Source organism: Mustelus asterias, chromosome 16 (assembly GCF_964213995.1).
Source record: "Mustelus asterias chromosome 16, sMusAst1.hap1.1, whole genome shotgun sequence".
NCBI classification, from domain to species: domain Eukaryota; kingdom Metazoa; phylum Chordata; class Chondrichthyes; order Carcharhiniformes; family Triakidae; genus Mustelus; species Mustelus asterias.
In genome coordinates, this window is record NC_135816.1 from 29,493,022 (window position 1) to 29,509,759 (window position 16,738).

Genomic DNA, 16,738 nt, shown 5'->3' on the forward strand with positions numbered 1-16,738 from the left:
AGGGCCTGGGTAAGAGACTGTCAGAGAGTTGGTATGGACCTGATGGGCCAAGTGGCCTCCTTCTGCACTGTGGGTTTCTGTAAAAAGCAAGAGGTAAAGCCAAACTGATAAGAATTAAACGTTTTCTCATTAGTCAATACATTAGTAACTAGAAGAGGTAAATTTTAAGATAATCAAAAGAATAAAGAGAATTGGTAGGACCTGAAACAGTGGGGAATTAGCTCAAATGGTAGAGAGCTCACTTTGCATGTGAGAGGAAGTTGGATTGATGTCTACGTTCTCCACTTTGATTTTTGGGATTACGGGGATAGGGCCTGGGTGGGATTGTGGTCGGTGCAGACTCGATGGGTCGAATGGCCTCCTTCTGCACTCGAGGGATTCTATTTTATAACCCATGAAAACAGTACTGAACACAGAATCCAAATTAGCTTTCAAAAGGTCGATGAGTTAAATGTTTAATTTTTTAAAAAACGACGTGGAAAGGTGGTAAAGTGAATAACTCTGTCAGATTTGGGTGCTATCCTGTATTGTAAAATCCTAGAAGTTGAAATACTTCCCCTGGTTCAATGTTAAAATTGCTGCTGCAACGTTTTTCCTATCGGCCGCCTCGTTAAGTGAGAAATGAATGTATTTAAAAATTACATTTTACTCTTTTTGCATGGGTTTTGCAAACAGCAGACTGGAGAAATAGCTGTTTCCTCATGCACGCTAACATACAAGCGAAGAAGTTGAAAAGTATTCATTGCGGGACAAGGAACAGCAGCTCCCTTACACACATTGTACACTCCCCTAAACAAAACCAAAACATTGAAAAAAATTCACCAAGCATGTGGTTAGACGAGGAGAAGCAGCCAATAAGTACATTCGGTACAGAGCAGGTCTGTGGACAGAGGGCCAATGAAAGAAACCCTTTGGAGTTTCCCCTGAAGCAGTCTCAGTCATATGACAGTGAAGCTAGATGGGTTGGTGAGTTACACTCCAATTCTCACACCCACAGGGAAATTAAAAAATGCCACCGACTTTATTTCAGAAACTCTTCAATAAGCCGAATGGCTTCCTTTCCCCCAAAGGTTCGAAGGTGGACAGTGCGTTCAGGTAGGAATTGCATTTCCCCTGTTGTTGAATCCTTTCTCCCTCTCTTGACAGAAGAATTGACAGTAAAAGAGTGTCGCTGGCTGAAATGATACAGTGAGTGTGTAGCGCTGTGCTAGCTGGATACAATGTACCCAAAATACGGAAGTGTATTTCACGGCTGAATTGATGCAGTCTTTGCGTTTCTTGTATCTTTTTTTTATTTTGGAGTTCCGCCCGTGTACAAGCTGTAACCGTGTTAATTTCATGAACTGCTTCATTGCGCCTCTTGTTGTTTCCTCGCCTTATTTTTTTTTGGGGGGGGGAGAAAATGTCTTTTGTACGTGTCGCTCTCAGTGGCTGGGTGGACCTACACGTGCTTTTTTTTCATCTTGTGACAATTATTTGAGATAAAGACTTGGCTGAAAATCAAAAGTGGAGAAAGAAATAAAAGAAACGCCTTGAATCCCGGGTGGAAATAGAATGAGAAAAAAGACTGGCGTTGGTTTGAGATCAGCCTCTTTTACATTCAGTGCTGATCACGGTGGGTCCGTGTGGTTTTGGGTGTGTGATCTGTTGCAGGATTGCTCCTTCTAAAAAATGCACAGCTTCCAAATAATACACCTTCTTCTGTATTGTTTCTCCTGATAATGCCCCGATTCAGCATCCACGTTCAGGTATATCGTGGCTTGTTACTGTTAATTCACTAAACCTCTTGAAAGCTGCATCACATTGCAAGTAGGAGATTAAATGGAGTCGCATAGGCTGCACCACAGTATAAACAATCTTACAGGAGCTCATGCGAATATTGGCAAATGTAATGGATAGCAAACCTGATGTTGCAGTGAAGTGGAAAATTTAAGGTGGGAATTTAACAGAAATGTGTATTTAAATGCAGTAATGGTTTCAGATGTAAAATCCAGCAGCATTTTGTACCTTGCCTTCACTCAGTAGGACCCAGTCACGTGGGACGGCACAGTGGTCAGCACTGCTGCCTCACAGCATCAGGGACCCCGGGTTTGATTCCTGGCTTGGGTCTGTGTGGAGTCTGCACGTTTTCACCGTGTCTGCGTGGGTTTCCTTGGGGTGCTCCGGTTTCCTCCCACACTCCAAAGATGTGTGGGTTAGGTTGATTGGCTGTGGTAAATTGCCCCTTAGTGTCAGGGGGATTAGTAGGGTAAATATGTGGGGTTATGGGGATAGGGCTTGGGTGGGATTGCTGTCAGTGCTGGCTCGATGGGCCGAATGGCTGCCTTCTGCACTGTAGGGATTCTATGAAAAGAGAACGTTCACAAAATAAGCTGTTAAGAGTAAGTAGGGCTGGGAATTAATGTAAATGCCACATGCGTTTTATTCTCATGATACTATTATGCAGACAAGAAGGGGCCTAGATTAAATCTTCTACCTGTACTGATTTAATAGGTCTCAGTTAATGTGGTGGTTGAAACATTACAATTGGCTTCATTCTCAGTATTTTGTGAGTGATGTTACCCCTAGTTGCCACTCATGAAGACTACCTCGTGACTCCCTGGGTGTATGTTCATGTCAATTTCAATAAACTTAATGTTTCACCCCAAACGTATGTTGCACTGTTAAAATATAATTCTGTTTTCTTTAAATTGTTGAACAATGTTTGCTGGAATGTGAGGAAAAAATAAAATTTCTTTCCCTCCCAAGTGTTCCCAAACATTTCACTTCCTATGTATTTAACAAATGATGAATGATAGCAGTTTTGTTCTGAGGGAATGTTACCCAAAGATCTGTGTGATTTATTTCTGATGCAAATGAGTTTTGCCTTTACTGATTCTACGGCTTTATAAAAGTTATTTGGGATATTTGTCACTTTTTTTGTAAGATATTTTTTCAATCTGTGTACTGATCTCCGGTGTATATGGGAGTTGTTAATGCGTGGAAATTAGAATGTCTTCCTGTGATTGGGAACCATGATGTGGAGATGCCGGCGTTGGACTGGGGTGGGCACAGTAAGAAGTCTCACAACACCAGGTTAAAGTCCAACAGGTTTATTTGGTAGCACTCACCTGATGAAGGAGCAGCGCTGCTAAAGCTTGTGCTACCAAATAAACTTGCTGGACTTTAACCTGGTGTTGTGAGACTTCTTACTGTGGGAATACAGAGGACATCAGTTTGGAAAATAGTCAAACGTCATTTGTACTTTGATATAATTGCTCTGCCTGAATTTTTCTAACAACCTGTTCCTGTCTCTGCTATTATGGACTGGTTGGAAGGTATGTGAGTAATCCATTTGATTCCTTCCTTCTCATGTGGCAGAAATTTAGAAGCCAGTTTGGAAAGACCTCATGGTGTACCTTTATGACATAATCGAAGGAAGCAAAAAGCTTCACCAGATTGTCGATCAGTGCTTGTAATTATTTTGCTGTAAATTAACTAATTTTTTCCTTTTATGAAAAGGCCAGGATCTTTGTCTAGTCCAAAGGGACTATTAATGTTTTAATACACAAAAGCAAAGTAGCTTGGATGCTTAAAAGTCTGAAATTAATAACGGTAAATGCTGTGTTGGTCGGGCAGCATCTGTGGAGAGAGAAACCGATTTACTGTTAAGGTCGATGACCTGTTATCTGTTCTGAGAAGCCACTGACCCGAAACATTAACTCAGCAGTATCTGTTGAGAGAGAGAAGCAGAATTTGGGTCAATTACTTTTTATCAGAACAGAGAAACAGTTATTGACCCGAAACGATAATTTGGTTTCTTCCTCCACAGATGCTGCCTGCCCCACTCAGTGCTTCCAGTGTTTTCTGTTCTAACGCTGATACTTGAGAAAGTCCATTTTTAAATTTTACCTTTGTCTCTCATTTCTTTTTTTAAAAAATCCTTCTCTCCTTCAGCCCCAAAAGCCACCTTCCTACAGGCCAGATAAAATTGTGCTGAAATCTTTTCCTCTGGAATCTTGCGTTGGTGTTGTTGGAGTGGGAGAACAGACCACGCAGTGTTTTGAATGTTTATATTGAATAGTATGGGACACGATAGGAAAAACGTATGTTAGAAGCTTTGTCCTTAACTGCTGTAAATGGGGCTAGTGTGAACCACACTGTGGCGATGTTTTGCTGTGAGTTTCTAAATATATAAATGCATTTAATTTTCTCAACACAGACTGTAAAAGTGTAAACCTACAATATTGTGATTTGTATTCACTTTCTTGTGTTGTGTTGATTTATCAGCATGTATGTAGATTCTTATAATTGCAACTTTTTGGGCTAAAATTAATGTTTTTCACTATCTGAACATGAGAATGCTTCTTGAATGAGCTGTTTTACTATATAAACAGATTGTATGTCTGTTTATGCTATAAAATTAAAGGTTAGTCTTTTGGTGACAACTAAACCACTGTCACAAAACCCACCTAGTTCACCAATGTCCTTCAGGGAAAGAGATTTGCCGTCCTTATCAGGTCTGGCCTACACATGACTCCAGGGCCACAGTAACACGGTTGGTTCTTAAAAGCCCTAGCCAATTATTCAGTTCTCCATACGAAGTCTGAAAGGAAACCTCATGGACCACCTAGCATTGTTGAAGGTACCAGAAACTACAATGACGCACCCAGCCCTGTCGAACCTGCAAAGTCCTCCTTTACTAACATTTTGGCTTGTGCCAAAATTGGAAGAGCTGTCCCAGAAACTAGTAAAGCAACAGCCTTACGTAGTCATACTCTTTTTTAAGTTTCCTTTGTATTTTGATTTCTGTTCGGGCTGTTCCCCCTCCTTTTTGGGGAGCTCCCCCTTTTACTTTGTCCTGATTTAATCTGAGTTTGTTTACTTGGTTTGGTTTGACCTAAAAAGAGGACAAAATCATACCTTGCTGACAGTGAGCCAGATACTACCATCACTATCCTGTCCCACCAGAGGTGGCGCCACAGTAGCATACAGTCAGGAGGCATTGCCCTGGGAGCTCTCATCATTGACTCTGGACCGCATGAAATCTCATGGCATCAGGTGGAACATGGATAAGTAAACCTCCTGTTGGTTACCACCTACTCTCAGCTAACAAATCAGCACTCCTTCACATTGAACACCATTTGTAGGAAGCACAGAGTGGAAAGGGTACACAGAATGTATATTGAGCAGGGGATTTCAATGTCCATCATCAAGAGTGGCTCGATAGTACCACAGCTAGCCAAGTGCTAGATGTAGGCCAGAGCTGCTAGTAGACTGGGTCAGCGGAAAGTAGCAAGGGAAATAAAAGGAAGAAATCTACTTGACCTTGTCCTCACCACCTACCAGGTGCAGATGCATCTGTCAGTGACAATATCAGTAGGAGTGACCATCACACAGTTCTTGTATGATGGTCACTCTCATTGAGGATACCCTCCATGTTGTGTGGCACTACCACCATGCTAAATGGAGTGGCGCAGTCGTTAACACTGCTGCCTCAGTGTCAGGGACTCCAGTTCAATTCCAGCCTTGAGTGACTGTCTGTGTGTGGAGTTTACATGTTTTCCCGTATCTGTGTGGGTTTCCTTCGGGTGCTCTAGTTTCCTCCCACACGCCAAAGATGCGCAGGTTAGGTGGATTTGTAAAAATTGCCCTTGTGTCCCAAGCTGTGTAGGTTAGATGGTAAATGTGTGAGATTACAAGGATGGACTGGGGGGGGGGGGGGGGAGGGGAAGGTGATATACTGTCAGATAGTTGGTGCAGACTTGATGGGCTGAATAGCCTCCTTCTGCACTCTAGGGATTCTATGATGTCAAACTGATTAGTAACTCAAAACTAGGCATCCTTGAGGCACTGTGGCTATCAGCAACAGCAGAATTGTACCCCGCTACATTCGGTAACCTCCTGACCCATCATATCCTCCACTCTACCATTACCATCGAGATGGAGGAATCGAACCTGGTTCAATGGAGAGTGCAGGAGGACATGTTAGGAACAACACCAGGATTCAACCTGATGAAGTTACAACACAGGACTACTTTCATGCTGAACAGTGGAAGCAGCATGCGACAGACAGGGTTAAGTGATCCCACAGCCAGCAGATAAGACCCAAGTTGTGTAGCCCTGCTACATTCAGTCATGAATAGTGGTGACAATAAGTGGAGGAGGAGGTTTCACAAATATTCCCATCCTCAATGATGGGGGAGCCCATTCCATCAGTCCTAAAGCTAAGGCATTTACAACCACCTTCAGCCAGAAGTTGATCCGTTTCGGCCTCCTGAGATCCGCGGCATCACAGATTTCAGTTTTCAGCCAATTTGATTCACTCCACTCAATATCACCGCATACCTAGCCAAGCTGTGAATACAGGTACAACACTGGTATCTACCTGGCAATGTGGAAAATATGTCCTGTCTGCAAAAAGGACAAATCCAACATCTAGGCCCAACCATTTTCAGTTGATTCATCAATTACCTTCTCCATCATAAGCTCTGAAATTAGGAGGCACAGTAACTGAAGCAGCCCATTTCCATGTGCCGCAAGACCTGGGCAATATTCAGGCTTGGGCTGACAATTAGCAAGTAGCACTTGTGCCACACAAGTGCTAAGCAGTGGCCATCTCCAACAAGAGAGAATCTAACCATCTGCCCTTGAGATTCAAAGGCATTACCATTACTGAATTCCCCCGCTATTAGGTAAAAAGCTAAAGTCGCCATAGTCCCAAGTGACCATAGGCTCCCCCTCAAAGGGGAGAGCTGACTGATGATTTAACCGGAGGATCACCACGCTTCAGGTGAGGGGTAAGGTTCAGAAGGTAGGGACTTCATGAAAAACCTCCGCCAATACAGGAATTGAACCCATGCTGTTGGCATCACAAACCAGCCATCCAGCCAACTAAGCTAATCAGCCTCTCGCTGTCATCATCCTCGGGTCACCATTAACCAGAAACCGAACTGGATCAGCCATATAAATATTGTGGCCACAAGGACAGATCAGAGACTGGGAATTCTGCAGAGAGTAACTCCCTGACTCTAAAGCCTGTCTACCATCAAAAAGGCAAAAGTCAGGAGTGTGTTGGAATACTTTCCCATTGGCTGGATGAGTGCAGCTCCAACAACACTCAACAAAGCTCAATACTATCTTAGACAAAGCAGCCTGCTTGATTGCCACCCCATCCATAATATTCAAAATGCCCTTCCTTTAACACAGACGCACAGGGCCGGCAGTGTACCATCTACAAGATGCGCTACGGCATCTTTCAAAAGCTGCGACTTCTACCACAGACAAAAGCAGTCGATGCTTGGAAATATCACCACTTGCAAGTTCCCCTCCAAGTCATGCACCATCCTTAATTGGAACTGTATTGCTGTTTTTTTCACCATTACTGGTTCACAATACAGGAACTGCATTCCGAACAGCACAATGGGTGTTCCTACAACATGTGAACTGCAGCAGTTTGAGAAGGCAGCACACTGCCACCTTCTCATGGGCAATAAATGCTGGACTAGCCAGTGACGTGCACGACTCATGAACGAAGAATTTAAAATTACCAAGTAATTGCTCCATTATATTTTCCTAAAAGATTATATGGCCAGTTTCTATTGTGAATGCACAATGCTTTTTAACTTCGATTATATATATTTTTAACCTCAGGACTCGAATCTAGAAACCGTCTGTGCTTTACTCTTATTGCTTATGATGTCATTTGCACCCTTGGGGAAAATTACAGTCTGATTAATTATTCCCAAATGGCCATGATTGTACATTTTTAGATGGTGATCTAATAAAAGCACATTAACCATCAATAGGAATGTTACAGACTTCTTGTTGTTACTTGACTTCCATCTTCAATGACAGTGTGGCTTGGAGTTTCCAGCCCCCTCTTTTCTGGCATGTTTTTTCCCCAGATATTGGTGGGACTGCCACATACAAATCACAGTATTTTAAGCACAAATTGAATTCTTCACAAATCATGTTTCAGCAATCTGTTGTGCCAGTTTAAAAACATTGTTCTAGAAACAGGTCCCTCTCCATGAATCTGGCCTTGCCCCCAGAGTGAATTAATCCCAACTGGTAGCTTCAACTAATTGTGCTCATTCAGAGGCCTTTGTGAAGGCTCTGAAACTGGAACGTTTGGACATGAGAACTACGATGGCTATATTGGTTCATGGCAGATTGTGTTTGATACTCAGTGAGTGAGTCTGGGTGATGGGACAGAGAATACTGTTCAAAATGGAGATCATAATTTTAGTGCATATGCTGTTACTACAAAAATCTAATTGTGACACAAGTAGCTCCAGTCATTACTTGTACTCCTTCAAAATTTCTGCCCTGCTTTGCCTTGAACTCTGAAGAAAAAGAGATTTTCTAGCATTCTGTAGCTCTTAGTTTATTCCCATTTAAATCACTGGCGTCACAAACCACATTGTTATCTGAGAGGCTATTACTGGTGGTGTTTTTGGAATGGTGTGAGGAGTCGTGTGAAACTTGAGTGAGAATAATCAGTCCCGTCGTCAAAGTACCACTTATTAAAGGCTATTTATGAAATTAAAAGTCAAATACACATGAACAGGACTATGATGCTCTTGAGACAATTAAGCATATGAATCACCAAACACAATAGTTAATGTAGAAAGTGCCCCTTGTTCCAAAATATATCCACAATCCCTCAACTTCTTTGGACTTCCATCTTTCCCAAACAACATCCAAATTGAATAAATCTGTATGTCAAATCCAGCTTCTAGCTATCACACAATATCGCTGAGGATCAAAGCTGGGAAACATCTGTTCCTGGTCTAGCAAAGATATTTAAACTGTCTTTACAAACGTCTCTACTCTGCCTTGGCTGTAAGACTTAGATGTGGGCCTAGTCTCCCGGCTGTTAGTTGTGGACTGGCGCCTCGGTGGTTCGAGTTTAAACTGGCCTGCTTGCTTCTGAGGTTGCTGGCAATTATATCATTTTTCTCTTTGATTGTTTATTATGTGTTTTGGGCTGTCTGCATCTCTCAAATTCCTTGACTCTAGAAATTGGCATGTGTATACCTTCACTGATCTCTCATTTGTCTCAGTAAGCTGTTTAACACCTGGTTCTGTCAAGATGCCTGCTGATCTTGTTACTGGGAAAAATGACATCTTTTGAATGCTGGCTGCTGCTGTTGCTCGGCAGATTTCTACCTGTTGCCGAGCCGATCGCACCTTATCATGCCTTGTGAAATTCTGCTGTTACTAGGCAGATCCATGACAATGGTGATGTCCAACTTGCTGGATTATGCTGTCAGACCTGCTGAATTTTTCCAGCGTTATCTGTTTTTGTCGCCATATTAATGCTGTTTTCATCACTCCTGCCACTTGTGGCAGTGCGATTTGCACTGAATGATGAGGAATGCAACATTTCATTCAAGCTGGAAAAGGTGCTGGTTTCAGTTAGTTTCAAGCTTACTGGCAATTGTGTGAAGTAAAATAAATGCAAATTGAGACATCTGTATTCAGATAGCTTAACTAGTCAACTAAAGATGATTGATCCCTTTGCAAATATGAAGTCCTTTGTTAACTTTTAAGACAACTTAGAGTAATTCTAGTATAATGATTCAGTCATCCTGTTTAGGAGCTTAGGATTTGAAATGATTGGAGGTACATCTCTGGGTATATCCCAGCTGCTTGGTCACTCGCCAATTGGACTCCTGCAGATTCTCGATCATTTGACCCACACTTTTGAATATTTAATTAGGAAAAACACCCCAAATATTTCAATTAGTACAGTGTTTTAATAGCTAGAGATTGCTGTACCTTTTGACTTTTTAACCCTTGATGTTACATTGGGCACGCCATTTCTGAACTGCCAGTATTCTTGCTGTACTGTATTCACGCGAAGTCTTCAACATAGACCACTAGAGGATCAGGGCATACAATGATCCAACTTAATGGCATTTGCGATCAAATGCGCTGTTCCAGCAAATTCTATGTCATCATCTCTCAACAGCTGTTAGTTTGACTGGTATCATTGCTGTGACCTTAAAAGTGTGACCATTTGGCCCCTTTGGGCCTGTTCAGCCAATCAGTACAACAATGGCTGATCTTCTGCCTCAACTCCACTTCCCCACCTGCTCCCCACATTTACTGATTCCCTGAATGACTAAAACTCTATCTCAACCTTAAATATATTTAACGATGCAGGACACAAACTTCTGCTGTGTTTCCTGGTTGTATTGGCAGAAAAGGGCAACTTGCCATCTGGAGAAACCAAATATGGATGTTTCTTCACGTGGTAATTTAGATTCTCATTTTGTCATGTAACTAGAATTATTTTCCCCTTTCTGCTGCTGTCTCATGCTGGGATATGTAGTGTAATACAGAGGAGGGAAAGTAAGATGTGGGAGGATGTAAAGTGACTGATTAAGAACATGACAGGTAGAATGTTATGTGGACAAGTGCAGGTTATTCACTTTGGTAGGAAAAGCAGAATATTTATAAATGGTCAGAGACCCGAAAATGTTTGTAGTCAGATCTGTGTTCTTGTGCACATCCAGAAAATTAACATGCAGGTTCAGCAAGTAGTTATAAAAGCAACTGGTACATTAGCCTTACTGTGAGTAAATAAGTCTCACTGCAATTATGAGACCACACCTAGTACCGATTGCAGTTTCGGGCTCCTTATCTGTGAATGGTTATATTTCCCAATGGGAAGTGCAATGAAAAGTTCATTGGGCTAGTTCCTGAGATATGGGGATTGACCCTTGGGAAGAAGTTGTGCAGAACCTCTCCAATATACCCTTGAGTTTGTCAGGAAGGTACAGGGAGGATGTTTCTGCTTCCTGGAAGTTTCGAACTTGGGATCACAGTGCCAGAATAAGAGATCAGTTATTTAGGATTGAGATGAAACATTTCTTCTTTTACTGGATTGTGAATCTTTGCATTTTTCTATCCAGAGGTGCTCAGACTTTGGGTATATTCGAGAAAGAAAGCGATGGATTTTTGGATACTACGGGAATCTGGTTGAGATAGATCATTTCTAAGCTAGAGGGGCAGAAATAGCCTACTCCTGCTCCTATTCCTTATGCACATTTTGCAAATATGGAAGAGATAATAGTGTAGGATGTTTTCTCCAGCTCCAGTGCTAGTACAATGTGATTTTTTAAAATATGCCCACAGTTCTCTACACATTTGAATTCCCTACCTGAATAATGTCGTTAGTTGGAAGCCGAACAGTCTGTCAATGGTTGATGCAAAAAGTAACCCTCAAGTTACAATAACTTACTAACTACATCATGACTTAGAGACCTGGGATCACTTGCCCAAGCAGGTACATGGAGCAGACCAATCTCAGGAGTGGAAAATAGGTTTTATTTCTCCAACAATGAAAATGCAATCAGCATTGCATCCAGTTTGCATTTCTTGCCTAATATAACTGACCTTGTAATAACAACCCTTCCTTCTCCCTGAAAAAGTGAACTTTGCTATAAAGGGATAGCCTGACCTTAATGGGATACAGTCTCCAGAATTATATTTGTGTTAGCAACAAGAAGGAATTAATACATCCAACAGACTTGCTCTGTAAACCAGTAACCATAAATTTTCAGTTGTGCTGTTCCAAATTCAGTTTCTGCAGCAGCAAGTGCTCTATATTCATAGACCCAAAAGAGCACAATGTGTTCAAACTGAGAACAGGATAACCTTGTCTTGCAATGACTGGACCATTGTTCTGCACCATGAATTTTTAGTAGCAATGCATTGGTCATGCTAACATCTTTCGGCATTTGTTACAGCGTATTGTCACTACAGGGAACCAGGTTTGTGGTGTGACCAGTGTTTCCATTATTACATTGAATGTGCTTCACAGACACCGGCCACTCGGCCCAACTATTCTGTTGAAGCCTGTGAGTCTGCTCCCATTCAGAGAAGTATTTATGTGACAAATGTTGATGCTGTTTAAATCATTCTGAAAAGGAAATCTGGAGAAGAGACTGTGGGTGGGATTTTTCCGGCCTCTCGCACCCCGAAACCGGAAAATCCCACCCGAGGTCAACTGACCTTTCCATAGCCCACCCCTCGCCTGCTCCGATACCCATGGCGGGCAGGGTGGTAAAATTTACCCCTATGTTTCCTGTATCTTTGTACCTCGTTGAACAATTTATTTTCAGGACAAATTATTGGATCACTTTGCATTTCACAGTTTCTTTCAATTATTGTAAAATGTAAAGTTTTAAATGTGCTTTTCTTAATTTTTTGAAATTTAATAGTCATTAATGAAATGGGGGAGAAAAGTAACAATTATTAAGTTTTACTGAGGTTACCGATGAGAGAGTTGGAGACAAATGGAAGCTGATTAAATTAATAAAATGCTTGCTAAAGTACCTGGTGCTCGTGATGATATCGCTCCTAAATAATTCACCACCTATCAGTGATCAAGAATCACAAATAAGAGAATGAAGAGACCTGCAATTAATGATTTTGTAATGTTCCATTAGCTGGGAAGCACTGAATTACTTTCAGAACAAAAGAGGCAGTGCAATGAAGGTACACTCGACTAATCCCTGGAATGGTAGGATTACATTATGTAGAAAGATTGAGGAAACTGGGCCTCCATTCTTTAGAGTTTCAAAGAATGAAAGGTGATCTCATTGAAACCTGGAAGGGCCCTGACAGCATAGATGCGGACAGGATGTTTCCCTCCTGCTTGGTGACTCTAGAACCGAGGACACAGTCTTAATAATAAGGGACGGGCTATTTAAAACTGAGATGAGGAGGAATCTCTTCACTCAAAGTGGTGAGTCTTTGGCATTTCCTACCCCAAAGGGCTGTGGAAACTCAATCATTTTGCATTTATAAGATTGAAATCAATAGATTTCTGGATGCTAATGATATCAAAGGATATGGAGATGTCACAGGGAAGATGGCATTGAAGTAGATGATCAGTCATGATCTAATTAAATGGTGGAGCAGGCTCAATGGGTCTACTCCTAGCCCTTTATTCCCTTGCACTCTCTCCCCTCCACCTCCCGACATTCTCCAAATCTGTTGTCAAACTGCCAACTATTAATTTCTACACTGACTCTCAAAGAGAAATGTGCATCTTCCGTACTATGTGCCAATTTCCTCAACTGACCCTACAGCCAGTGCCCGAGATACTCGGTACTGTTTCTACTAAAAAAAAACCCAATAAACCACACCCTATTCCAAATACTCATTACCTTTTATATCGCTTAATACTTTTGACCCTCCTTAAATACTGAAGGCAAAGCCAGCAGGGTTGGTGTGTTTCAGATCAGCGATACTCAAGTGACTGGAATTAGAAGGGTTTGGATATGAGAGTTGAAGGGCTGGAGGGGATTACAGACATAAAAAGGGTCCGTCCATGGTAAGATTTGAAAACACATTTCAGAATTTATTGAGGCATTGCTTAACCGGGAACCACTACCTCAGGGAGCACAGGAGTTAAAGAAAGAGTTGCTCTTAAATAAAGCCTTTCATTATAGCAAGATATCCTGAAGTGCTTTATAGCCAAACAAAGTATTGTTGAAGTGCAGTCGCTGTTGTAATGTAGGAAATCCTACAAACAACAATCTGAAATGACCAGATAATCTGTATTAATGATGATTGAGGGATAAATATTGGCCAGTACACTGGGGATAACTCCTCTGCCCTTCTTTAAAATGGTGTCATGAGATTTTCTATGTTCAGCTGAGAGCAGACAAGACCTTGGTTTAATGTTTCATTTGAAAGACCGAAACTATGGCACTCAGCCTGACACTTCAGTGCAGTTCTATATTTTGTGAGACATGAACCCACAAATTTCTGACTCAAAGGCAAGAGTGATAGCAATTGAGCCACAGCTGATGGGGTGAATGAGACTTGGTATGAGTAAGGATGAGGACAGCAGCATTTTGAATCATCTAGGATATCCCGAGGTTAAAACCTTGGACATTGCCCAGTCAGTCGATTAGAATCGCCAAATCTGGAGATGACAAAGACATGGATGTGGATTTCAGCAGCAGATGAGTTGAAGCAGGGTTGGGATCAGCTGATGTTCCCATGTGGAAATAGGCGGTGTTAGTGCAGGCCGGAATCTCATCTCGGAATTAAGTATGGCGCCAAGGTTACAAACGGTCTCCTTCAAATTCAGACAGTTTCCGGGGAAAAGGGAGAAAATTTGTCTTTCCAATATTTAGGTGGAGGAAATTTCTGAAATTGAGAAATCGAAGTGCGAACTTTCCTACCATTACACTCGTTTGAGCTGCTGTATCAACATTTTCCACATGCTTGTCAGCCAATCTGGGTCAGACAGACATGCAACCTAATGTCTGCCCGCTTGCCAAAAGATAGCTTTAGAATTATTTTATTTTTCCCCTATCTTGAACATTAATCTTTTAATTCCATTCAAATGTGATAGACTCTTGTGCAAACTGCAGTAAGGGTAGCTGTTGCCTTTTTTGAATCAAACTGACGCATTTTATGATTGTTTTTCTACTGTAAAGTTTCATATCTCATTATCTTTGGGCTTCTGCTTGTGTCAAATTATTTCTAAAATTTGAACCTTTGTATTCCTTTTCATCCTTTTTTAAATCCATATTAAATTTTGTTATATTTATAAATGTATTCATTAGAGTGGAAGACGATTGTTGACATTTAGCAATCCCTTCCAAATTAATTGAGTTCTATTGTTAAGTGTTAATGTTTGCAGTTATACTAAACATTCTTTTCTCTTTGTTAATTCCGGCATGCTAAAAGGTAGCAATTAGTTGCTTACAGTGCTGCAGCAGCTTTACAGAAAAGCTGAAGAAGTGATGAAGCAACTTGCCTTTTCCTCTTTATAGAACATAGAACATAGAACATAGAACATTACAGCGCAGAACAGGCCCTTCGGCCCACGATGTTGCACCGACCAGTTAAAAAAAAAACTGTGACCCTCCAACCTAAACCAATTTCTTTTCGTCCATGAACCTATCTACGGATCTCTTAAACGCCCCCAAACTAGGCGCATTTACTACTGATGCTGGCAGGGCATTCCAATCCCTCACCACCCTCTGGGTAAAGAACCTACCCCTGACATCGGTTCTATAACTACCCCCCCTCAATTTAAAGCCATGCCCCCTCGTGCTGGATTTCTCCATCAGAGGAAAAAGGCTATCACTATCCACCCTATCTAAACCTCTAATCATCTTATATGTTTCAATAAGATCCCCTCTTAGCCGCCGCCTTTCCAGCGAAAACAATCCCAAATCCCTCAGCCTCTCCTCATAGGATCTCCCCTCCATACCAGGCAACATCCTGGTAAACCTCCTCTGCACCCTCTCCAAAGCCTCCACATCCTTCCTGTAATGTGGGGACCAGAACTGCACACAGTACTCCAAGTGCGGCCGCACCAGAGTTGTGTACAGTTGCAACATAACGCTACGACTCCTAAATTCAATCCCCCTACCAATAAACGCCAAGACACCATATGCCTTCTTAACAACCTTATCTACTTGATTCCCAACTTTCAGGGATCTATGCACACATACACCTAGATCCCTCTGCTCCTCCACACTATTCAAAGTCCTCCCGTTAGCCCTATACTCAACACATCTGTTATTCCTACCAAAGTGAATTACCTCACACTTCTCCGCATTAAACTCCATCCGCCACCTCTCGGCCCAACTTTGCAACCTGTCTAAGTCTTCCTGCAAACTACGACACCCTTCCTCACTGTCTACCACACCACCGACTTTGGTGTCATCAGCAAATTTGCTAATCCACCCAACTATACCCTCATCCAGATCATTAATAAATATTACAAACAGCAGTGGCCCCAAAACAGATCCCTGAGGTACACCACTTGTAACCGCACTCCATGATGAATATTTACTATCAACCACCACCCTCTGTTTCCTATCCGCTAGCCAATTCCTGATCCAATTTCCTAGATCACCCCCAATCCCATACATCTGCATTTTCTGCAGAAGCCTACCATGGTGAACCTTATCAAACGCCTTACTAAAATCCATATATACCACGTCCACTGCCTTGCCCCCATCCACCTCCTTGGTCACTTTCTCAAAAAACTCAATAAGGTTAGTAAGGCACGACCTACCTGCCACAAAACCATGCTGACTATCACCTATCAATTCATTACTCTCCAAATAACTATAAATCCTATCCCTTATAATTTTTTCCAACATCTTGCCGACAACAGAAGTGAGACTCACCGGTCTATAATTCCCGGGGAAGTCTCTGTTCCCCTTCTTAAACAATGGGACAACATTCGCTAACCTCCAATCTTCTGGTACTATACCAGAGGCCAACGACGACCTGAAGATCAGAGCCAGAGGCTCTGCAATCACTACTCTTGCCTCCCAGAGAATCCTTGGATAAATCCCATCCGGACCAGGGGATTTATCTATTTTCAGACCCTCCAGAATATCCTGCACATCCTCCTTATCAACTGTAATACTGTCTATTCTACTCCCTTGCAACCCAGTGTCCTCCTCAGCTATATTCATGTCCCCTTGCGTGAACACCGAAGAGAAATATTGGTTCAATGCTTCACCAATCTCCTCCGGTTCCACACATAACTTCCCTCTGCCATCTATAACTGGCCCTAAACTTGCCCTAACCAACCTTCTGTTCTTGACATACCTATAGAACGCCTTAGGATTCTCTTTAACCCTATCCGCCAAAGTCTTCTCATGTCCCCTTTTAGCCCTTCTAAGCTCGCTCTTCAACTCCCTCTTAGCCAATCTAAAGCTTTCTAGTGCACTACCCGAGTGCTCACGTCTCATCCGAA

The 16,738-nt window shown here is 42.0% G+C and overlaps 1 protein-coding gene across 2 annotated transcripts in view; it reads left to right on the top strand.

Annotated features, from left to right (window-relative positions):
- Positions 1–925: 925 nt before the first annotated feature.
- fnip1 (folliculin interacting protein 1) overlaps positions 926–16,738 on the top strand; it is a 99,676-nt gene continuing 83,863 nt past the window's right edge. Inside the window, exon 1 of one of the 2 annotated variants that reach the window (XM_078230832.1) lies at positions 926–1,095. In XM_078230832.1, the coding sequence (XP_078086958.1) occupies positions 1,010–1,095 (86 nt within the window). In that variant the 5' untranslated portion in view covers positions 926–1,009. The remainder of the gene's footprint in view (positions 1,096–16,738) is intronic. The other variant, XM_078230830.1, reaches the window with a different exon arrangement.